The sequence below is a fragment of the Seriola aureovittata genome, chromosome 1 (assembly GCF_021018895.1).
Source record: "Seriola aureovittata isolate HTS-2021-v1 ecotype China chromosome 1, ASM2101889v1, whole genome shotgun sequence".
NCBI classification, from domain to species: Eukaryota; Metazoa; Chordata; class Actinopteri; order Carangiformes; family Carangidae; genus Seriola; species Seriola aureovittata.
In genome coordinates this window covers 22997030-23022921 of record NC_079364.1, presented here as the reverse complement: position 1 = coordinate 23022921, position 25892 = coordinate 22997030, and the positions used below count along the sequence as shown (strand labels likewise).

General features: G+C 40.4%; 1 protein-coding gene across 4 annotated transcripts in view; it reads right to left on the bottom strand.

The window, feature by feature from the left end:
* Window positions 1-25892, bottom strand: part of LOC130185048 (protein unc-13 homolog C) — a 124323-nt gene that overhangs the window by 43711 nt on the left and 54720 nt on the right. For all 4 annotated transcript variants that reach the window (XM_056401388.1, XM_056401560.1, XM_056401307.1 and 1 more), the window contains 5 exons: window positions 21213-21369; window positions 20804-20872; window positions 11458-11547; window positions 10148-10276; window positions 1700-1833 (listed from right to left, as the gene is read on the bottom strand). In XM_056401388.1, coding sequence (XP_056257363.1) covers window positions 1700-1833; window positions 10148-10276; window positions 11458-11547; window positions 20804-20872; window positions 21213-21369 — 579 coding nt within the window. The remainder of the gene's footprint in view (window positions 1-1699; window positions 1834-10147; window positions 10277-11457; window positions 11548-20803; window positions 20873-21212; window positions 21370-25892) is intronic.

Sequence of the window (25892 nt, the reverse complement as noted above, 5' to 3'; positions counted from 1 at the left end):
GGAGCAAAGAAACAAACACTGAGACGAGGAGGTGGATTTGTGCTCCCAGTCACTACTGGAGAAGAAAAACAGACTCCCAGAAACAATCGTGTCCTCTTTCATCTCTATTGCTCTGAGAATCTCCCTCTCCAGCTCAGTTATTCTTCAGTCTTGCCACGCACCCACATGGTGTACTGTAGGCGAGGCAGACAATGAAAACCCTCCATGGCAAAAATGAATGTAACATCGAGAGTCACTGTGCATGCCTTTAGATGGTCTACTTCTCTTTGGTGAAATAAATGATGTTATGTGGTTTGCAATCTACAGTAAATCTGGAAATGATCTCTAAAGCTCTTCTCATCCTTTACACTTTTAAAAACAACTCATATTTCCAATCATAAAATAAACTCTGCGGATCAGTCTATTGGCTTGAAAACTGCTAGGCTTGATTCCCATGTAACTATTCTCCGCATAGAGCAACAGACTAACATTTTCTTTTTTTTCCCTTCTGGCAGCAGCTCCCATTATTTAAAGGCAAAAGGTCCACTCTTGGGTTTGTAGTGAAAAAGCATCGGAGTTGCTGTCACTCTGGAACGTGACCAGGGGAATGTGGAGGAAATGGACATGAATATTGCAAATCTATCATTAGACAGTGTAGGAGAGAAAGCTCAGGGCATAAACACAGTCTTAATAAGCATCGTAAATCAGCAAGAGGAAGGAGAAGAGAAGAAAGGGGGAGGCGAAACTGTGAGAGGATATGTATGAGTGAGACATCTTATTTCTTCTAAGGCGAGCTCCATTCCATCTTCTTCAGATTGTATAATTTATTAGATTTTATTAACCAAATCAATTAAAGGGCACAAACACAACCACCTTGCATCTCTCTCAACACCACCACCACAACCAGCCCTCTGTCCCCTTTTTCTTTATACCAACAAATCTCTCATCTGTTATGTAATTCAGCAACACTGCGTTCCCCTTTCATCCATCCGTACTATGGCTCACCATACAAACAAAGTATTTTTCACTGCTGGCTTCTTCTGCAATACTGTGCTCATTCAGTCTCTACAATTACTAAAAACATTTTTCACATTTACAGGAGCAGATGGAACGTTTTTTTTCTTTTCCCTTACATTCTCTAAAAAAAACCCCCCCCCAAAAAATTATCTTAAAATTAATTAATATGAGGTGATTATTTAAGACGGATTTCTCTCCCTCATCTATATAATCCTGTGTGATGAATAATGAAGCCAAACTTGGCCTTAATTAAGCAAAATAAATAATCAAAAACAACAAAAATACACAAATATTGAACAAATAAGTAAATATTTCATCAGCGTAAGGCATTTTAAAGCCTCAAACAATTACTTACAGCATCAGCTAGTTGTCCGTTTTTTTTTTACTTCCATAACAAAACACACCACTCACCACATATATATCCAACACAAAATTAAGTTTTAGAATGAAAAGCACTGTTTTAGTGTGTTTTCATGATGATCTCTAATAGATTTAAACACTTGAAATAGTGGAAGCACTTACAAATTATAGTTTTATGAAAATATTATAATGTTTACAAAATGTTCAACAATGTACGTATATGTAAGGGGAGTATTTAACTGCTTTCCACAGGAGTTAAAATAGTAACCACTGAAGTGCAGTTGGATGTATTTGATCAGATTTCTTGGCAAAAAGCAAGTATGTGTAATAAAGAAGTACATACTGGTTTATGACTGGGGTGTAAGCCGTCCGGTCCTCATCGATTACAGACACCATGAGAGTGATGAGTTTTGGCCAGAAGTCCAGGTTCTTTATTGACGGACCCTGCTCCTCACGGGGAAGGTCCTGCTTCCGGCTCTACGGAGGAAGAAATTAACACGATGAGAGTCACAGGCCAGTTTGAGTGTGATGAGGGGCGAGTCTATACGATAAGAAAAAATGAACTGTGGGATTTGGCAAAAATCCAAAGTTGGCTGGAATAAGAAAGAGAAAGCCAAACAAAGATGGATGCTGCACTTAACCAACTGACTTATCAGTGCATTTATATCTTCTATATCCCATGTAAGATGAGCCCAGAGATCATCCAAATCTAGATTCTTAAAGTTCTAATCCTCAGATTTTCGTGAATAAATAAAACCCAGTTTGATACAATTTATGGTCTACATTTTTCAGCTATAGCTATTCAGTGTATTTAAATTCTGTCATTAACAAATACAGCACTTATCATTGTCAGAGGGTCATTGTAGGATTCAAATTACCTTCACATGCATGAGGAATTCACAGGAAATGGTGCATGGATGTAATTCAATGTTACTGTTCACAGTTTCATCTCATCGATATCAGCCTCACTGTTTACTGTTCTGCTAATGTATTGCTAATTCGAACTAAACATTTCCCACTGCTGCTCATTAACTAGAATTTCCATCTCATGGTTGTGTGCCTCCGTCAACCAGTCAAGGAAATATGGTCAAAACCTCCCCTATATTCCTGAGTTAATGGCCAGAAAATTGCTTTTGCAGAACATTATGACGTCACGGTGACCTTAACCCTTGACCTTTGACGTCCAATTTCTAATCAGTTAATACTTGATTCAAAGTGAATGTTTGTGGCAAATCTGAAGAAACTCCCTCGAGGCGTTCTTGAGATATGACGTTCATTAGATTGGGATGGACAGCCTATAAACATAATGCCGCCAGCCACGACGGTCACTGAGGCACAGAAACATCTAATTGCTATGAGGATCGTAATATTACAATTACGTGCCAAAACTAGAAAACCAGAACCCAAAAGGTGACGGCCCACAGCTGCTGAAAACTACAGTTCAATAGTTATAACTACTTCACACTACACATCTTGTGTTTTGTATATGTCATGGAGAGTACTATATAGTCTGTGGAAAGCTTTGTCAAGTCTGGGAAAATATCTCTGACTTTCTTGTCATGTCTGTCATATCTAGGCTTGTGCTTGCAGGCTTGAAAATTAAAAACAAAAACCCTGAGGCTGTGAGACATGGGGGGTTTCCATGCAGGAAATGTCTGACAAACACATGCCACTAGTTGGGTTACATTGCACGTGGAATGTAAGATGGCATTTTTGAAGTTTGAGCTGTCTGAGAACTTAAAGTCTGGATGTCTTAGTTTCCCCTGTGAGTACCCCTTTAACATAACCTGGACTCACCTGTCCACATTGTCAATATCTGTGATTAAAATGTGGAAATAATGTCTGTATCTTTCAGATGCAGTTAAACTCTGCACATCGGCTCCTACAAGTCTCAAGTAAGAGCCAATACATGAGGATGAAGGCATGTGATCTCTTGTATGTTTAGATTGTACTGGTGGCTGAACCTTTGTGGCTTCAGCAGAATAGCAGTGACTGCTGAAGACAAGACTGAGCTGCTGCTGGAGGAGCGCGAACACACACTGAGAGTGCAGTGAATTACTGAGACACACACACACTCACAGCCTAAACTCTGCTCATGTCACAATAATCTGTTTGTAATGAGGGTGAGAGGAACAGTTAAGATAAAACATGTGTTTTCTTTCTGTCTGAATGCTCTGGGAGGACTTTGATGAGGATGAGGCCAGACCTCTTCTAAAGCTGGTAAGACCACAATCCTGACTTCAGGCCTCACAGTAGTATGGACTCAACTGTTACATTACACTCAATTTCTCCTGTAAATATATCAGAACCTGCTCAACATATTCTTTCCTTGTTTCAGGTGTGGGAGGTGAACACCGGCATGAAGATGAGGGACGCTGAGTTTGAAGCCAGAAGGCTGCTCAACTCACCAGAGACCATCCCTCCTCAGTTTCTGTGAGTCATACTTGACACTCATATATTATCCGGTACAGTGCAGTGGTTGTGATGTCTCTGTGCTTTTGTGAAACGGTTTTAAAACAAACTTAGACATTTGTGTTATATTTTGTCATGATTAACACATGAATTAATTAATTGAAAAATAAATGTGTTTTGTGAGGTCAATGTGACAGAATAAAAGGTGGCTTTTATTGTGAAGCAGTCACAGGAAATGTAGTGTATATGATCCTTTTCAGCATTTTTTTGATACTGGATTAGTTATACAGCAGAGTAATTGGACAAGAATCAGCAGCCACAGTGAGCATCAGATCATGGTAGCTCATTGCATGATGGAAAGAGATTATTACCTGACCTCTTTATCAAAACAATCTGAGTTTGTTTAGTTGCTCTGGAAACAGATCCACTGTATGTTTGCCTGTTGGATTCCTGACGAAGTAGCAGCTCAACGAATGTTTGCTGCCCCTAGAATTCTGGGACCTGTAGTTTTAAATAACACTCATCACTAGTAATGATGGGTGTTGCAAAATCAGTCAGGACTGAAATCTTTAGTAATACAACTTCAAAGTTAAAAAATGTTATAACTCTTCAGTAATGTGTTTATGTAGATGTGGGTGTGTGTCAGAGTCTTGCTGTCCCAAGGTGAAAGGTGTTGAATCTAAAACCACTCACTGACTCGACCATCTGTTCACCCCATACTGAGTGCGACCACACTGATCCACCAGTCAGCAAGCACTTTCACTCTGCCATGCACATGTTCCACAGAAAACGAGTAAGGCCACACACACACACACACACACACACACACACAGAAAACTGAGTGAGTGTACATACTGGTACAAACTCAGCCATACTTACGTATGTGTATCATACACAGACATGATTACATGCTAACACATGACACTGGCAGTGACAAATTTAATTTATGACTGTGAACTGTGGGGACACACCCTCCCCAAAGGAGGGTGCAATACACCGTTTCTCATTTGAGTATGTAATTCTGACTGGAGCAAAATGTATTTCTGATGAATAGAAAATTGTGTTAAAAATGAAACATGTTCAAATCAGTTCTTGAATAATTCAGGTTGAATTATTTATCAACCTTCAGCGTATTGACTTTGGCGCAGCTCAGAGAGGAGATGTTTTAGAGAGAGCTGGGGAAATGAAAATGCAACATGATTCCATTTATCCTCAATACAGTCCTTAGAATCTAATCAATTCCTACAATAATCAACTTGTGTCTGATGATGTAGATTCTTGGTTTAAATATCTGGTAATGCACAGCATGTAATGCTGTTGCATGTCTTGCAGACGTTGCAGCTGAAGGAGCTACAGAATTTAATCTCAGAGGAATAAGAAACACAGATAGGGTTTACGGCTGATTCTGCGACAGCTGATCATGTGAACCCAGGGTTCACGACTTTCATCATCTGCAAAAGGGCTGCAAAAGTTAAATCTATCATCTCATGTGCCATAGTCAAAAAAAGAGATTACTGGTCATTCATCAAAGGCTCATGACTTTCTAATTTGCATTTTCAGTTATATTTGCTATAGCAAAACACGAAGAATGCCCTGGTTTCCTATATGGAGGCAAGAGAGAGGCAGTGTGAGCTTCATACGAAACCCAGTCTAAACTCAAAGACTGTATTGGGCAGTTTAAGCTATACGCATGTCTGCACATGTCTCTAACAGAGTAAATCATCTACTGTATATGTTTCAAGAACTGTTGAAGAATGGCAAAGAAGTGAAGCAGCACTGCTCAGTGTGATCATAAATTAAGGCAATCGACCCCAAAGACAGATCTGCATGGACCATTAATCATGAAATTCAAAATATTGAGAGATTAACAAGTGATTACCAGTGAAAAGAAAATGAGCAATTTATGAGTTGAGATCAAAGATGGAGGAAAAAGACCTACAATCCATCTTGGCCCCTAACTCATAGTTTATGAAATTAGAATTAGTGACGCATACTTCAAAGAGAAAAGCCTGATGTGAGACGGATGGGCCATCAGGAGGGGAGATCTACAGTGAGGTAAATTTCTGTTAAATTGGAGACATGAATAATGAAACAAACGTCTCTGCAGGAGGTGAGTTAGCTATGCAAAACCTGCCTGTGCGTGTGTCTTTGTGTGTGTGCGCATGCATAACTGTACGCATGTATGAAGGACACCGAAGGTTGTGTCATCCCTACTGGATTGGATGCGGTTTGCATCCCAGTAAAACATAGTGTAGACTCCCTTTGCTTATCTTTATTCACATCAAGTAGGTGCGAACACATTGTTAAAGGTGATTAAGTGGCCTGCTGTCTTTTTTACAGTCAACAACACACCCATGGGCTCCACTCTTAGTTGTACTTGGAGGTGAATACTGTACTGAACTAAGAGAGTGCAGTGCAGTGAAGTGATGGGGAGGCACTAGCAGAAATATTCATAGCGGTGTATCTCTCCTCTAGAGGGTAGTTAGTGGTTTATGTTTATTGTTTGGCACTTTCGGGCCCTGTGTGGGAGAAATCAGCATTAGCATACGACCGGCTGCTCATCAATTCTCACATTGTGACACAAATTACAGAGTCTCTGATTGAAGGAAGCTCTCAGAGGATGTGATCAAATTCCCAAGAGAAAGAGCCGTGGGTGGAACTGAAGCTGTTGCACTTTAAGGCACAGTGAAAATAGGTTGTATGTGTAAATACTGTACTTCATGTATGGGAAAATGCACTCAAAGACACATCTTCTTCAAACAGAGTTAAATCAACCACTTGGGTAATGTTGGCAAATATGAGATGATGTTGGTGAGAGCGATACTTATTGAATCAATTTGAATTGCTTGCTCAGGAACCAGTGGAGTTGACTCTAGATCAGTGGATTCCTCCCTGCGTACACATGTCAGCAATCACCAACCCCCCTCTTCAAAACCAGATTGCTTCTAATTATGCATTAATATTTGCATAATGCAAAAGCATGCGTACATATACATGTACATTTCTTTCATATATGCCTGTGCATTTGTGGTGTGTGCACTGCCACTACATATTCCTTCACACTGGATGAGCCAGAATTTTGCCCTTCCCTTTTTCTTTTTTTTTTTTTTTTGCCCTGATTCCTTTGACCTCTTTCCATTCCCCGTTCTTCTCGCTTTTCAAAATCCTCCCTCTCGTGCTGGGATTTAAGAAACTGTTAAGCTAGATTTCCCCTGCCTATGCCCACCCCCACAGTCATTTTATGCCCAGGCAGAAGTAGAGAGCTTTGTTGTTATGTTATGCAAGATGCCTCGCTGTGGCTGGGATATTTCACTGGCTGCCTGGCCACCGTGTCAGCTGTTCTGTCGCCGCACTCAGTCACTGTTAGCAACCTGAGAATTGGGGTCTGAAATGTGTTCTATCCTGTGAGTCAAAGGCTACCAATGTGTGTGAACACAATAATTCATAGCCACAGCGAGGTTTGCTTTGGGGTGAAGCTGATGTCTTTTTCTTCTGCCTTGGAGGAAACGCTGATGGAGAGGCTGTCTACTGTGAAACTGTGGTGGACGAAGATGTAATTAGGGAAAGTGTCTATCTCTCCGGTTTGGTAATTGCTTACAACCCCTCAGGCTGTTTAAACAAAGGAAGCTTATTATTCAACTTTTGAGCGGATTGGACCTTATTACGACCTAAAAAGACATTATCTTCTGTGGTGTGGAGGCCATTCTCTTTGGGAAGTAAACCATAAAATAATCAGGCAGAGCTGTATGTTGCCTGATTATTTACTCAGGCACTAATACATGAAAATCTTCATGAGTTCAAAGTAGCAAACCATAACCGACGACTGGGCAACGCTGTGTTTCTTGAATGTAATAATAATAATAACAGAGTCTCTGAGTTTTTAATTTGAGAACATGCCTGCAGCTGCTCATGACATGCCAGTGATACAAGTTTACATATATTGTCCAGCTTATTTTCTGAGCTCAAACAATATCCACCCAGACAGTTGAAAGCCAAAAAGCCCTCAACAGCAGAGACGGTGATTTGCATCAGTTAAGTGGTGCCTGATGCTTGGTTGCTTTTATAAGTCTCTTCACTGTGGATTCTTCCTTTCCTAGAAGGTTGAAGTCCTTCATGCAAAGTTTGCAATAGACACGGTGTACACATTTTACTGTCTGGTAAATGTCAGTCATGATAAAGAGCCTATTGATTTCCAACCATGCTGGATTGAATTTATATTTTCCTGGCATTGTCACACATCAACACAAAGCACAGTAAAGATGAATGGGGAAGTGTGATGTCAGATTTACGACAGGCTGAAGGTGATAGCATATAAACACATGAGGTGAGGAAGGAGATGCCAGGTTCTGGCACCTGGCAGAAACTTTAAGAAACTATTTTTATTTTTAAAACCATAACTGTATTCAATATTAATGACCTTTTAAAGACTAACAGTAATTAAAAGCAGGTATTCCTCTAGATATATTTAAGGAAGCTACAACACCAACTTAAAACAGCTTAAATTTTCCAATGATGCAAGTAGTAAGTTAATTAAGACTCAATTTAGCATAAGTTATCTAGTTTGTGTCTGCCCAGCTCATTATCACATGTTAAGTTGCTAGTTTGTAGATTGAATGTGACTGCATGACTCTGCACAGCAGGTATGTTGTGGGTTGTTCTCATTAAAGCTCAGCAGCTCCTGCTCACACTGTGTTTACTCATCAAATCCAGATCCAGAAATGCAGAAAATATCAACTTGACAATAACAATATTATATTGTTATAATATAACACATTGGTCTAGTTGTTGTTTTAGTCTGCTTGCCATTATCCTGTGTGTACAATCCATGAACATAAAAATCCTCTAGGTAGAAATTATCTTGATCATTATTTTTGTTTGTTTAATTTTGCGAGAGTTTGCTATCTCCGGATGGGCCAGTAGTTGGCTGGGTTATGATTTTCAAGCCCAAGGAAGCCATAATGACAATGACCATAATGAAAGAAACTAAAAAAAATACAGCTGAATAGGTGGCAGACAAACCCCACTAAAACAGGGGCAAACAAATTTATTTCTAAAATGGCCATCTGCAATAATAGTCAGCAACATTTGTTGAAGGATGTAGAAATGATGGTTACTTCAGCTATAGACCACAAAATGATTTTTATGTAAAACGTGTCTCAAGATGAATAATAAGCACTGCAACAGGAATTTTGACCAATTTGCAATTTACATCTTCAAAACAGGAAACCTGATGTAAAAGTAAAAAAGCAGAGCTTGTCTCCCTGTTCATCTTCTTTTTTAAAGAAAATATTATGGCTATCTGACTGCTAGTGTGTTTTGGAAGGAAGTAGATGAGGAGGTGATTGGGCGGAGGGTCTGACTGACCAAAAGGCCAACAATTTGCTGGGCACAGTCGGCCGTAGTCTGGTTAATGCTTAATGATCAAGTTTGCAGAGCTGGGCAGAAGAACCATGCAGCAGGCGATTATCTTGATTAAACTCTTAACACTATGCACCCCTTATAATCTCAACATCTTCATCTTTTTGACCGAACGAATGCATGCACAACCACATGCACTGGCGTAGTATGAGTGTTTTTCCACTGCGCCACACAGCAAGGTAAGGTGTTGCAGGGCACCTGCAGCCCTTTTCAGCTCACTGTGGCTGTTCCTGTCTCTATTAATTACTCCCTGCAATATTTAAAACTGATTCACAGACCAATCAACGCAGACTATGTCCATATCTGATGGAGTCGATCTGTTTTTATTGAAAAGTGAAGCTCTACTAACTCTGTGATGAGCTGATTGCATTTCCTATACTTCACAATAAAAGCATCACCGATGTGCCAATGGAAAACTTGTTTGGCTTGCATCAGCAGTAACTTGACACATCTCTGATACAACTGAAAGTGCTCAGTAAAATAAAGCTTATATGTGAAAGTACAGGCAAGAGTGTGGGAGTGACACTAAACACCAAACCACAGAGATTCAGGTAAAATATACAAAAGTCCTGAGAGCTGAACACAGATGCACTTAAACAACAAAACTTTCTCTCCAGTCACATAGCTGTACAGACCGGGAGGAGACAGTCCCGGGTTGGCTGCTGGCCCTGCAGCCTAAGAGGACAGTAGCACGGCTAACACCTGAGGTACAGTAGCTGTAGTGGAAGCACATGTAATCGCAGCGCTGCTGAAAGCAGTCCGACCCAGGCCCATGGAAAAACTCTACAAGTGCTGAAGTAGCTGAAGCGCTGCAGTAACAGAGATCTCAAGATTTTGGCAGCTGTTCACTATCACGCATGATATGTGAGCTGCTTTGAGTATTTGTTTACCTGTGTAACACGCTCATGAACTGAAAAAGCTGATAAGCAGTAATAGTCAAACAAATGTGGAAGCTGTTTACCTGGTCGAGGAGTTGATTGTATAGCTCATGACAGTTATCAAAAATGTATTTGTACGTGGAGTCCAGGCACGCCTTCACGCAGTCCTTCACCACCATACTGGCTCTGGGTGGACTCTGGAGCTCTTGTACCTACACAGATACAAATATACATGCACAATTAAAATATATGCTTTAATGGTTAGGTGTTGTCCTGGTTCTTACAGTGGTTTATACTGTATAACAATCATTCAAAAACTGTACATGATCTCAACAACACAAATCAATGGCAGTTACTTAAATAAATTTCTATGTATAGAGCCATTCGTGAGTGGAGTGATAATGTAATGATATCGTATTACATGTTTGAAATATTAATACAAAGATATAACTTGCTTGTGGAAAAAAGAGCTACCTACTTACATCTATTATGTATAGGACAAATGACATGTGGCCAGACTGGCATTGAGGTGTATGTTCAGTATATTTTATACTGCACATTCACCGAAGCTCCTGTGTATGAGCAGCGGTGCATATACACAGTAAAGCCCAGCATGGGCATGGCACAGAGTGAAAGCTTTGGTAACTTAAAGCGACAGTTTTCATTCCTTTGCTCACAGCTGCCATCTTAGCTATGCCTCAGTGCACCAGCGCTACACCCCCACTCCCGCCAAAAGAACTGAATGGAGCTTTTCATATAGCGGGAGACATGTCGGCATACTGTTGTTGGAGAGGGAGGGAGAGGAGACATTTTGAACATTGAGGCTTACTGTAGTATGCAGGTCAAAACAGATCAACACAAACACAACCCTAATGCATCAGCTTGCAGTCAAGAATTTGTGCAACAATAAATCATTTGGTTTTGAACAGTAAGTGTTGTTCAGAGGGACGGGTTCTTAGGAATTATGAGTCTAGATTGATTTCACATATAGGAAACGTGCCTAAAATCAATCTGGATTTATGTTTACGAATGAATGTTTGCACATTTTACAGTCAAGACCATGCATCGAAGGGGTCTCAGTCACTTACACAGTAATTCTGTGATAAAAGGTTATGACCGGCACCTATTGTAGAGATCTACAAAGGTTACCTACTGTTGTGCTCCATCATCATTTATTGCAATATTTATGTTTCTTTCAATTTTCTTAAATCGAGTGTCGTATTCCACTATTGTCCTTGAAATTGTTCCCTGCCCATATAGCCTACTCTCTCACACACACGCACGCACGCACGCACGCACGCACGCACGCACGCACGCACGCACGCACGCACGCACACACACACACACACACACACACACACACACACACACAAACACACACACTTCAAGCTACCTTCATCCTGAAGAAGGTGATGCTGGTCAGCAGATCAACAGTGGACTTCAGATCTTGGAGTCGCTCTGGGTTTCCTGCAGGGAAATTATCCTGGAGTAGGAGAGAGAGAGGAAAATAACATGAGGAGAGAGGACATCTTGTCGGAAGCAGCCCTTTTAACGTCACAAGCTCCCACCTCCCACCCCCCACATCACATCGCTTAGGCCAAAACATTGAAATTGATTACAGAGCGACGCCCAGCAATCATAACAAAATGACTGTCTGTCTAATCGTTTAGTGGACAAGGGAGGTCTCTGCTGATGAAAACCGCTATTTCAGGGCCATGAAGTCATCAGGCAGTGCACAGCACCGTGACGGGGAGCATATAAAGCCCTGACAGCCCTGAGGAAAGGCATCACTGCCCCATACATTATCCTACTTCTCCTACTCTTTGAGTACTCTAATAAAAAATTTTCTTGTTTTCTAACCCTCCTCTACCTTGTCAATAAATGCACACCAGAGATTCAGGAAATTAAGCCAAATCTCCACAGCAACCTGTAGGTTTGACAGCACAAGTGCAAGAGAGCTCTATCGGAGATCAAAGCCCGTCAGCAGAAGCAAAGCTAGCCTAACATCTTCTGGACGTGAGCAGCTTAATGGCTTTTTATTGGGTTGACAAATGATTCAAGATAATGATTCAGTTTGCGAAGACGCAACAAACACAACAAAATTTAGTTTTCAGAAATAATTGTCTGGTAACTGGTCCTCAAAGCTAACCAACAGCAACATGCAGATGGCCTGCTAATGCCTCACAGACAGTCGGCTGTCTACTGAGAGTTTACTGTATATTTCTCTAGACACATGATTAATAGGAAAAGTCTAGTTTAGAGGTGAAAATGTAGCCCCCAATAAAAATAAAGCAAACCTCCTCCAGGCAAACAAGCTTGACACACATCTTGCACAAGCAAAAGTGGACCAGTTATACTATATTTGGCTGCTGATGTGAAAAAAAAGAAAATCAGTCAGAATGGATTGTTTTTTTGCCTCAGAGAAAAGGCAGCTTGCATCACTGCCTATTCTCTGAACAATATAGTTATTGGAGTAATTTCATGATTTGTTTCTAGCTAAAAGATTGAATTCAGTTGAATTTTAAAATGAGATTTAAGAAGCCTGAGAATCCCGTCTCATCCAGTCCCCGGCAGACTCCTTTTAATAAAAACCCTTCAATTACAGGGGAAAAAAAGCATTTTCTTGCAGCTACTGTACTGCCAACTGTCTCACTCACAGCATGGGGCCCATAAGTGCCATCAGTCACTACCCTTTCCTTCTCAGCTGACACTGACATTTCTCTTACAATAACCTCACACGTGTGTAGCCCTCAGACACAAGAGAAACCATCAGCCCCTTGGAATATTATAGCTTCCACTGCAACGTTGATTGTTGCTGTCTGTACACCTCCTGAAATCATGACGGTGGAACAGTTATTAAAATAGGAAAATATATATTTTATCTGTGTCTTTTGCATGTTAAGAATTGCAGGTTTTATAGAGTGAAACCAATTAAGTCTGCAAAGTTATTTTGTTGCTAGAAACTAATTCAGAAAAAAAAGGTAGCTAATCAACTAAAGCACCTGCACCCCTGAAGTAATGTCCAACTAATTTGAGCTTTCTTCCTTTTCCAATAGAAGCATTGGCACCTCTATCAGAGAGCTGAAATGTGCAATGTGCAATTTTCACTGCTGCCAGTCTGAATTCCAGTGATAGTGGAGGTCTGATCCACTGTTTGTTTTGTTTTTTTTAAATTCAAATTAAACACACAATAAAGTCTTATATCATATTCTATACATTTAAATGTACAAATACTTCAAAGTGTAGCATTTTCAATCTTACCGGATTCTCTGACATTAAAAGGCAATCTAGCTGTGTGATTACAGTGATTAAAGTTGAGTAAAGTCAAGTGCTCATTGACATTCATTATGGTTGCTGCAAAGGAGCTAGGTGGGTTCCTCACAAAAAACAAATGTCTGCTTACAAAATGTTATAATATCAGCTACCAATTTCATTTGGTATTTGACAATCTGTTCTGATTGCAAATGGTGAGGGTTCACAAAAGTGCATTCATTATTAAGTTATTATTCAAAAACACTTGTACTTGTGAACAGAATGCACTGTAAATTGCAATTCAGCCTCTCTCTGTTTCTGACAAACAAAAATGGTTCATCCATGGCCCAAACTAAACCAATGCACAGATACAGTATCTCCCTCTCTGTTGAAACACTGCTCTCTCAAGGTTAGGTGTTTCTAGAAGCAGTAACAACAGTGAAACGAGTTGTGTCTAGCTCTAAAAGACCTTATGTCTGAATACACAAAGACCAGAAATGAGAAACTCCCAACTTCATCGGCAGAAGACAAAAGGAAAGAGAGACAGATTTATTACAGGCAAGCATACTGAAAAAGCAAAGTATCCATCTCCGAGCCAAAAGTGAAGACAACATCAGCACTGCTGTCCAAAGATGACAGAAAGTCCATTATAAGATGGGACGAAGACTGAGTGATGCTGATGAGCTTTTCGTTCTTTGTCTTCGTTCTAGTCTAGTAATCATAATATTTTGCTGGGTCAATGCCAACAAAACTTAAAAAGTGACTGCTTATCATCAAATTAAAGAAAGGAATTTTCCTTTTTAAAGAAAAAAAACTGTGAAAAAACAGTGCAAGAAAACCATTTACAACTTCTACATTTAGAAGATAGATAGATAGATAGAGCTTCTTCCCATGACCACATTACAGTCAGGGCTTCATTTGTGCCAGATCCAGAACCTTCCAGATTGGAACTAGCACCTATTTGATTGGACTCAGCACCTCGTTTGTCAGTATCAAAATATGTAAATAAATTTTGTCATTATCATTTTTTCTGTCACTCTTTTATTTCCCATTGACTGTTGCTTATCTGTTGTTTCAGAACCATGGACCATGGGATGTTAGGTGGCAAGAGAGAGTGAGAGTGAGAGAGAGAGAGAGAGAGAGAGAGAGAGAGAGAGAGAGAGAGAGAGAGAGAGAGAGAGAGAGAGAGAGACAGAGACAGAGAGAGAGAGACAGAGAGACAGAGAGACAGAGAGAGAGAGACGGAGAGAGCAGGGGAAGGAGGGGCTGAGTGAATAGGGTCGTGGCCTACAGCTCTACAATGAAATAAGGTTTTATCCATTTGAAACAGAAAATATTTTGGGTTCATTATGAAAATGTGGTTTGACTAATTAGACTGTGGCAGAGGACCTGAGTTGAGTAGGTGGTCCTTCAATGTGGCCAGGACGCATTTGCATTCACACTGTGGCCCAGACCATCTCAGAATGTAGTTTTTGTGATCAGATCACCAGAGACAGATGATAAGACTAGGTCTGAGAACCTTATGTAAGAATAACCACCAGTAACAACATAATAGTGTGGCCAGATGGAAGCCATTCCTCACTGAAAGGCACATGGTAGCCTGCTGGGAGTTTGCCAAGAGGCACCTGAACAACTCTCAAACCATGAGAAGTAAGATACACTGGTCTAATGAAATTAATATGGAACTATCTGGTAATATTTCCCAATAGCATGTATGGAGGAAGCCAAGCACTGAGCATTACCTCATTAGTACTATTACACAGTCAAACACAGTGGTGGCAGTATCACGCTGAAGGATCTTTCTGCCACGGGGACTGGGAGGCTACTCAGGATTGAGGAGATGATGTAGAAAAGTATAGAGCAATCCTGAGTGAGAACATTGTCCAGAGTACTCAGGATCTGAGGTCCAGGCAAAGATTTATATTTAAACAAAGCAATGACCCAAATCATACCACCAAGAAGAGTCTGGACCTGAACCCAACAGAACATCTCTGGAGAGATCGGAAAATAACTGCGTCCCAAGGTTGTAGGATCATTCCTTTGAAGACTTGCTGCCAAAGGTGTTTTAAAGTAGTAAATGAAGGGTCTGATTACTTATGTAGTGGGATATTTCTTTTTTTTTTTTTTAATTCAGAATAAATCAATGAAATTAATGAACAAAATTTTTTTTTTAATTATTTACAATAAATTTACACTGTGGGATACTGTGTCAAACTGATGAGAAAATCAATGTATTAGATCGATTTAAAATGAGTCTGAAACATAAAATGTGGAACTACTTGAACTAACTTGAAGAGGTCTGAAAAACATCTGTATGCGCTGTAGTTACAGTGTGTGAATGTCACTGTAGCGTAACATTCAACACTTAAAATGTCTCTTTATGTGATGTAACAATGGGTTGAAAGTTGAAATCAGAATGGATGACTGTTTATTATGCTCTGCGCAGATTACAGAGGCTGCATAATGGCTGGTCAAACACCGGGCAACAACTGGAGCGAGTGCAGGTAATCATGTGTTAAAAAGAGAGCAAAAGCAGTCATGCACTGGACCACAAAACTGCCATGGGAATACTGCACCAGTCACCCTGACCATCCTGAGCGAAGGCATATGTCACAAAGTATGTGTTTGTGTGTGTAGAGAGAGAGAGAATCTAAAACATAATGCTGCAATTATCCTCGATACACATGTAAAAATATCAGTGCTTCCCTTTTGTTCATTTAACAGTACAACTTCACACATTTGTGACTTTGAATTCTTTGCCCTTTACAATAACTTATTTGAATAATTTCTTTCTTTTTTTTTTTTTGTCCATCAGAGTTGGCGCAGAGGTGTCTTATCTTCTGCACTCTATGAAAGGTGATACCAGCTTGTCTCCTGCGCTCGGCTTTTCACATTGTCTGTCACAATTTTAAAAGGGTTAGCTCAGGATTATGCAGCTTTTTCTCTGCAAAGAACAAGATTATCCCAAATATTTGCAACGATGCTGATGCAGCTTTGTTCTCTAAACGTTTTCTTCCTCCAGAAAATATAAAATGATATCTGTCTGTCGTGTGAGGACGAGAGCACGGAGACTGGACATGGAGAAAAATGACACCAACTTTGTTCACATGATGCTTTATCAGCTTTACTAACAGCTCAGTGCGGTTGTTACAATCCTGCTGTAGAGAGCTACAGGTACAATATGGAACAACTACCTCACGCAGTGGAGGAGTCTTCTGTACCACACAGGGCGACAAAGCAGCTGTTTGCATTAAGTAACCTTTTCTCTAAAGGCCCACTGTAATTCTGCAGAGAGTTCCTTTTTAAGAGAATAGCACACACCTCCCAGGGGTGCTTATTGAACAAACATCACTTTATATCAAACTAAGCTCAGCCAGACCAAATCCCTCCCAGCGTGCTCTGAATACTGAGATTTTACGTCTGACCTAGAGAAACCTGCAAATCCTAGCTGGGACAGACTGCCTACACAAGGCGTCACTGTGTATGAGGGCTGTTAGAATAAAGTTTAAAGTGAAGAAACACATATGTAGCAAAATGTAGGGTGGCAGCTGCACGGCCGCTCCCTCTCTGCTGATTCAGGCCCTCTGTTTTACAAAAGCAAACTCAATCTCCCTCAGAATGTCATTATAGGGAAATCCATACGGTGAGCGGGCGGAGGAGCCAGATCTGAATCTTATTACTGTCGAAGAGCGGCAGGCTGGCTCTATGGGACAGCTTCAGAAAGTGAGAGTATGAACTGTCTGTGTGTGTGAGAGCGAGAGAGAGAGCGTGTATGTGTGTGTATGTGTGTGTGCATGGACCACTGGTCTGTGGCAGGCTTGACAAGAGAGCAGCAGGGCAGTGCTGGCAGGTGAAGCCAATGTGATATTCTGTGACTGGTCTCAGTGAACGTTTTATCGCCAGACAGCCAGGCCATCTGAAAATACAAGAGGGCCATCTCTCCTTCACTTAACCCTCTCTCTCCTTCTCTGTCAACCACCCAGCATGCTTCCTTTCATTATTCATCTGTTTTTACTCCCGTCTCTTTCCAAATCCATCTCTTCTTCCCTCCAACTCTCCCCCTCTTTATCCAAATCTGTTCTCCTCTAACTCTCTTTCTCTCTCTCTTTCTCTCTCTCTCTGCTCGTTTTATCCACCTCTCTTTCCAAGTCCTTTTTCTCCCTAACTCACTATTTGCAACTTAATTCTGTGTGCCCCTCGAGTCCTCTCTCTGTCTCACTATGTACTTGCTGTCTCTTCTCTCATCCTGTCTTTTTTGCCTTTGTAAGCAGACAGCAGGATCTGCCGCGATCAGGGTGTGTCTCTGTAATCACATGTGGCTTCACACAGCGAGCTGTGACAAGGAGCAAGGGAACTAAAGCAATCACCCACTCAATGACACGCTGCCTTTTGTGTCACATTAAAGGTGAGAGGGTCATCTTTCAGTTACAGTTCAGTGTGTAACGCCACCATCTGGGGAGGAGTGTGGAGATGTGTGTGTCTTTGGCTGCTCAGGTGTATATCTGTGTGAGTCAGTGAGCAGCAGTGTGGTTGCCTGCACATTTGGGAGAGTGTGTGCTAGAGATGGGGTTTTGTCTGTGCGTGTAAGTGCAAAAGAGACAGAGCGAGGGACACATAAAAGCATGTGTGCATGTCTGCAGCTCTGTGCACGTTTGTATTGTGTTCCTGCATGTGAGCTTAGGTGTACGGATGTACGCGTGTGTATACAGGGTCAGGCAAATGAGTGTGTTTGTGTGTTTGTGTGTTTGTGTGTGTGTGTGTGTGTGTGTGGTGGTGTGCGGTGGTGTGTGGTGTCTAACAGGATTAGCCTCTTCTGGAATTGTTCTGGAAGATTATGTGCTGTATGTCAGGATTTCAATCTGCCTTAGTAACATACAGCGGCACCCTTAGTGGCCTGAGAGAGGCAGATTTTTGGAGAGAATAATTTCTGGTTGAAAGATTAGTTTCTTCATTTGGCCATTTTTGGGGTTATATATATATAAATAGGAGCTATTTCTAAGTTTTTCTATTGCTACACAGCCAATGTTAGCATTAACAGCTGATTACTTCTCAGTCTAGAACCAACGTTGTGAGTTCAGCATCAAACTTCATTCTGTTACTCGCCAAGAACGGTCTTCAGCAGTGGAAAGTGCAGCTTTGTTTTGCTTCTATTTCCATCACTTCTTTTCTTCTACTGAAGTTAGCATGCTAACCAGCTAGCTCCAGCCCTGTCGGACTGTCAGTCACTGTCCGATACTGCCACCGTAGTGTGTCCAATCTGCCCTGAAGCCATAGCACTGCTCAGAGGGCAGACTGGTGAGTAAACAGCTGGTGCTCCCTTAATCTAAACCATTAGTTTGATTGGTACGTTTTATCATATATTTTGGGAAAGGTAGGAAAACTGTGTTTTTGATTGTTCTTTCAAATGACTTCCCTCTAAATTAAGGTAATTTGATAAGGTGTGCAAGGGTGATCAAACAAAATCATATTTTACATTTTTCTTTATAATTTTACAGTTATTTTAGGTATATTTTATCTTAGTTTACTAGATATATGTCAAAATATAGTTCTAATATGTTATTCTACTTTACTATCCAAGTGAGCAGATACTGTTTTTCCATCACTGAATAGACAGCAAAATGAGCAAGAAAACATGTGATGCAAGACTGTGCCAAATGGTACATCACTAAGAGATTCATGGACACAGACCATGTAGGCTGATAAGCCATCAAACGGTGACAGTCAGCAGTTCACATCGAACACATAGGTGATATGTCTATAACAGGTCAACCATAAAATTCTCTATATACAGCAGGATCGTCAAGCTTCCCAATGTTGCCTAATGCTCATCATTCACTGAAAATCACAAAACAAATGACCGTGAAGAATGAAGCTATCTCATACAACAAATAGGCAAGTGTGAACGACCCCACTGGGGGATGAAATGTCACCACACCTGTTCTTACATATTAAATGCATTTTCCAGCATGTATGCAGGCAGGGAGACAAAATAGATTTTTTTATGCAGGTAACTATGCATGCTTATGATCTATATCTTAACTGTAATTTTGTACATTGATAAGAAACATAATGATTACATATAAATGTGATACACATTCTCCACGGTACTGGCTATTCCTGCTGGCTATTTTCTCATCCTCCCTCTCCGCACTCCACCTTGGTTTTTGCTTTATTACCATATGTATGGTTAAGTAGCTGGCAGTTAGTGATACTATAATAATGAAGCCTATCACTTTGGATACAGCTGCTTAACAGCCAAAATATTAAGTCTTCTCTTAAGTGAAATATAAAATGCCTGTAGTTGCTACAAATTCTTTTAAAACAACATGTCCTTTGTTTTTAATAATAGTAATACGGAACATCAAATCGATCTATAGACGCTATAGCCTACATATAGAATGTGGAAGTGCATGGCCTAGTTTACAGATGTTTACAAGGTGTCTAACACCCTAATTCCACGAACTACCATGGAAAACAGATTGCTGGACCCTCACTACAGGGTCTATTTATTGGACCATGAGGACCACTATTTCTTCAGATGCCAATGGTCCCCTTGACACCACAGGCTGATTATCGATATTTATGTAGCGGACTACACCCTTCGTTACAGTATTTTGAAAACTGCAAAAGCAATTTGGTCACTTATAATTCAATTCATTTTAAACGAAATATTATCCAGTTTTTTTTTTTGTTTGTTTTTGTTGAGCAACAATGGACAGCAATGTCTCCGTTTCTGAGTATATATATCTAACTGTAATTTCGGCTTTTCCTTAACATACTTCTCACAAATCCCCCCTCAGTATCACAGTTTGAAACCACAAAGTCTTCAAAGCTATATAATTATATTCATATATATTTTATGAATGTACTTAATGTTACCATGAGTATGGTGTACGTGACATTGCCAAATGTCATTCTTGGTACGACTTCAACACATCTATAATGACATTTACCTTGGCATAATCCTGATATTTAATACAACACCGTTACACCAGGCATTAATGTGCACCTTGTGTGATTGCACTGCGGGATTCAAATGGGGCATAAAATACAGATTGAACTGTATCCAAGAAGGAGGAGGATCCAGTCAATAACCACGTTTGGAGGGCAACAGACGCACATTTGGCATTAAAAGCAAAGTGTAAATGGATTGCTGCTGCATGCCAGATAAAGAAAGCACATAGTGTACTGTAAACAGAGTTGAATCAAACTAGAAGCCTGTATCAAATCAAGCAGATGGCAGGTAGCTTAAATGGCAGCACTTCTGTCAAAATGGCAACCTGTATTTTCACAGAAAAGGAAAATTGCGCTTGCAATGTATAAAATAGAGACACGTTTAAATATCCAGTGAGAATGCAGTCCCTCTCGATAATATGAATGTGGACATGAGATAAGCTTTAACAGAAAACTTTTTTTTTTTTTTTTTTAAATCCTTATTTTGAAGTGACAGAAGTCCCACAGACAAACACAAAAAAGTTCATACATACCCGGTATTTAGAGAGGTCGATCCTCAGCGAGTTATGCAGCTGATCCAGTAATTTGACGAATTTCTCCCTCTGTCAGGATAAGACACATAATTCAGATCAGAGTGTCACCACACCCAAAGGACTGTGGCTAAAAATTTATAACACTGCATGGACCGTAGCATTGCTTTGCCCACAGTGATTCATTTCTACTTCCTGGAACAAAATTTGCCTTACAACATTAGCTTATTAAAAGGTTCAATCGGAAAGCGCTGGCAACCGCTGAGATTTAGTTTATTTCGAATGCACAACTTGTAAAAATGTACAAATATAAGACAGAATATAAGACAGCAGTAGACGCTATTTAAGTCTAACTGGACACCACACACTTTTATTTAGCATTACACTACAAGACAAGAATAGGTGCACTTACTCCAAAGTTAGAGGCAGCAAATCGGTCAGAAGCGGAGGCAGTGGTTGTGGTGGTGGTGGTTGTGTGGGCGAAGTAGGCATTGATATTGGCGAGCAGGTTACTCATCACTGCTGGCACACCAGGACACATGTACTTGGCGGACAGACAGGAGAAATGCCTGCGGGGGGAAATAAACAGCTATTATCCTATGTAGCACAAGGGACAGTGCTGTGGCCATGTTGTGGAGCAACATAAACATTATTTCTTCACCAAGGATCAGTAGACAAACACATGAAGAAAATAATATGAGATCCAACGATATGAGGCCTGACATCAACGAGAGAAGTGAAACAGAGAAAATGACCAAGCAATCAATGTGCCCTTCAGAAATTCTCAAAATCCACAAGTTACACAGTGCTGAAAAAGAACATATTTCATCGCTAACAAAACTTTCCCTTCCAATATAAAGTATAGCTCAAAAAGATGCTATATCGTGTCTATCTATTCATTGCTCTGCACCGCAGTAACCAGAGCAGTAAAAAACAAAAGGCGAGCAGACATACTGCAGTATTTCTTCATTATTTTCACCTTCTGACTCCTGAGGAGAGAGCATATTTCAGTGTTCTAAACAATTACTTCTGCTGGAAGAGTTAGTGCATAAGAAGTTACTGCTCTGCTCGTGTAGTAAAAAAAAAGTGTCCTCAATGATTATCTGTAGCAAATGATGTCATGAATCAAAGCAGTGTAACCTACTATTAACAACATAAGGCTGCAGAGTAATAGATGGAGTCAGTAAGTTAGATACTAAATCAGGGGATCCTGTGGGAGCTGAGATATCATCATATCCACAGGAGCAGAAGAGAGAAATGTAAATTTTACTTTGTCACTTTCAACTTATTTGTTTGCTTCATTCTTTGACAAATACCACTGGGACAAACTTAAGCACAGTGTGTGCACTTGCCAATTTAAGTGTTTGCTACTGAGGTGAATCCACATTGAGTATGTAAGCCCAGCTCAAACTATACCTCAGTACACTGCAGTGTGCTAAAATTACTCAAGTCATCTTTCCCAGAGGAGGGATTGAAGCAGGGGGTCTTTCACTGTTGCAAACTTGATGTCCTCTGTTTGAAGAAATTTTATTTTCTTTCTTCCTGTCTCCAGCACCATTTTAACTCCCTGAACTTTAAACTGTAAACTACACACAAGCAACAAATGCACAAAGCATTGCCACTTCAGATTTGCTATGATATCTCTCTCTCTCTCCTCCTCTCTCTCTCTACACACGCATACACCAGCAACAGCACTATCCAGCAGTAATTAAGTGCTGGAGCCTGGGAGACCTGGTTTGAGCATGGATCTCTGCCTGAGTCAAGAGCATATGCTCATTTTAACACTTCATGCTGCTGCTCCACAAGGCACGTGGAACGCCTCCTACATTATTATTCACTGGTACCTATAGTGAACATGGAGACGGGCTGCCAGCTCCATCCTCATTCATACAGTACATAAAGGATCATGCTATTCTAGATAGTATGGCAGATATAAAAAATGCATATGCGCAATAATCTGTATATTTACTTAAATGCAGCAGACAATGATATACACTGGGGCTTCCTTCTCAGGCACCGGCGTGACCCATAGCAAGCAAACATCTGGATGCACCGGATACTTTGTACAGTAAAGATGCCTGAGAGCTTCAAGCAAGAAAATAGGCTGAGATCTATAAATATAACATTTGTTTAATGCTCCTTCTTAAAACTATGGAAAAAAGCTGATTTTGTTGTCCATTGCCTTTATCCTACATTCATTTCATTTCAAAAGCCAAAAAGACGGGTACCTATAATTTTTGCAACTTCAATGTCAGATGGTGTGGGCATAAATTAGTGGTTGGAAAATATATATTGCTATTCATCTTAGAATTATACATGTAATTTCAGGGGAAATGTGTTTAATCCATAACTTTTTCCATGAATATTTTCGCATATTGTATTGTGGGGGACCACAAGTCGGAGATTTTGAAAGTAAGATCATCTTCCTCAGTGAGTCATTGCTTCATAAAGCCAAAGTGTTAGAGAAGGCACAGAGTTATGATTACAGATTTACTCCCTCCTCCTAAGACCCAGACCCATGCGTGTGCGCACACACGCACAAATAGAAACACAAACATGCTCTCATCGGGAGGCCTATTTAATTACTTTGCTTTCAGCCTCCAAATTACCCAGGAGCACTTGGAGTTAGGCGAGCAAGAGAGTGATGCAAAGAGAGTGATGATAGCATCCGTTGAATTCCCATGGCGCTTTTAGAGCTGGATCTCCTGAGCCAATTTTCATGTGGGAGACGTTGCTTGTCCTACTGTTACCCTGCCTTGGTTTTTACCAGTGGATGAGACATACTATACGCACACACACTCCCATATCCTTTCATGGTTTCAGATAGCTGTAAGAAATGAGAAAAGGATGATGAGAAAAAGGGACAGAGAAACAGAGGGGTGGGAGGTAAGGGGGGTAGTGAGTGGTGATAGAGTGAGATGAAGAAAAACGACCATGAGGGAGGGGTATGTTGAGGGTTGTTGTGGCGGGGGGTGGGGTGGGGTGGCACAGGAGGGTGGGTGTGCCTTCGCAGCTGCTGTGATTTATGCAGCCATCATGTCAGGAGTGACTGGGAGTCAAGGTTCTATGATGAAGAAAACGAAAGGTAGGGCCTTCCATAAATTCCTGATGAAGCATAATAAGCACAGATATGAGAAACGCCAGGCTTAAACAAGGTTCAAGCCTGAAGCATTAACTCCACCTGAGAAAGCTGGTAATAAGGCCACTTACTGCTTCACTTGTCTGCACTTAAATAATCCTGCAATCCCTCATATACCGCAGTATACTCTGTCACACTGAAACAACAGTCCGTCACCTGGCAACTCAATGCCAGTGCGCAGCACCAAAACAATCATGTCAACGACACTCGCGCTATATATGTGCTGTTGTTGTAGCAGTTGCACTCCTTTCTTATGTGAACACAATGGTTAATAATGTGGGATGTGTGGGATGTTGAAGAATCATCAGAACAGCTGAACCATGCTTTACAGGGCTCAACAGAAACCCAGTGACATGTTTGCCATACAGGGCCAGTAGGAGGATAGATGAAAGAGCTGCTCTAGGACATATGGGGTTAAACTAAGATCAGTGGAAGAGAGCAATCTAAAAATCAGAAAGAGTGTACACTGATTGAAAGACCTGCAAAAGGAACCTCTCATTTTGCTACACATTAAAAAGAATCCATCCACTTTTAGCAATTTTCGAGCAAGTGATATTTAGACCAAAAAAGCGAAATAATTTCTCAGTGTTGCTTCATCTCAGCTATACACATAGCCAGATTTCCAAACATGAAAGCACAAATTTGAAGTGCACTTTGCCAACACAATCTGTGTGTAATTAGAGTCTGATTTACTAAGGCAGCAGCTAATTACATAGTCAGCTACTGGGACTGCCCAACAAGTGCATTCTGCAGAGGACAGAGAGCTTAAAAAGGTGATTTGAGATTTAAAACAGCAGCTCAGACTCTATTTACAATGTGGCGATGCTGCGGGAGATACTCCTTAACTCATTATTACTCCATGAATTAGTGAAATATAATAGAAGTTGATGGGTGTAACACAAAGCTGCTATCTGTATCTGTTTATTTACCAAAAGTATCTGTAATCTTAACTGAGTCTAAATAAAAACTGTGATTGTTAATGTTTGAACATACTGCACATTTTAAAAACAAACTGATTGTGCTTGATAAAACTGAGTACAGCCCTGTTAAATGATGCAAAACTGTATCATCTTAGCTGACGTGTAGGGTATTTGATCTTATGTATAATTAACAACAAACTGGTTGGATAGTTTATGTTGAAAGTACAGCTCCCAAACTAAAACCTCGATGAAACAAAAGTACACACACCTGTGATTTCCAAGTAAGACTAATTGCATGGACAAGTTCATGAAAGCTGTGAACCACAGATTTCTCAGTTTTGGCCCGGGTTGTGTCAGATGCAACAAGGCTCAACATGGTAATGAATTGCCTGAACAAATAAGAAACCAGACTGTGAGACTTCGGAGGGTAGAAGAGCATCAGTAGGCAAACACGAAAAGAGGGCTGATGAATATTGCCAGCACATTCTTGGTCATATGGGGAGTGGGAGTGGGTGTGGTCAGGTGGGAGTGTGCTGATATGGGTCTGCTTGAGTGCAACAGAGATTTATAGATGACACTATGAATGCAAGTCTCTATACCCAAATACTGAATGAAGAGATGACTCCTAGTCTCCAGAGGCTTGACAGGAGAGGATTTTCCAACATGACAATAATCCCAAACACACTGCAAAAATCACACAAGAATTTGTAAAGCGGAAACTAAAACGATTTAAAAAAAAAAAAAAGGATTTTAAACTAGGTAGAGTGACAAAACCCCATCCAGTCCAAAAGCAGCTGAAAAGAACAGTCTGTGAAGAATAACATCTCATCCATATACTGGAGCATCAAATCTGTCTTAACAAATACTAATAATAGGCGCACAAAATATTAAGAGTCTACTGACTTTTGTTGCAGTTGGTTCTTTAATAGAAACCTTTCATTATAGTTTAATTAGTCAAAACATTTATGTTTTTTCAGATTACTTGGCTTCATTCTTCTTGGACTTTGGCTAAAAACAAATAAAATTGTATTTA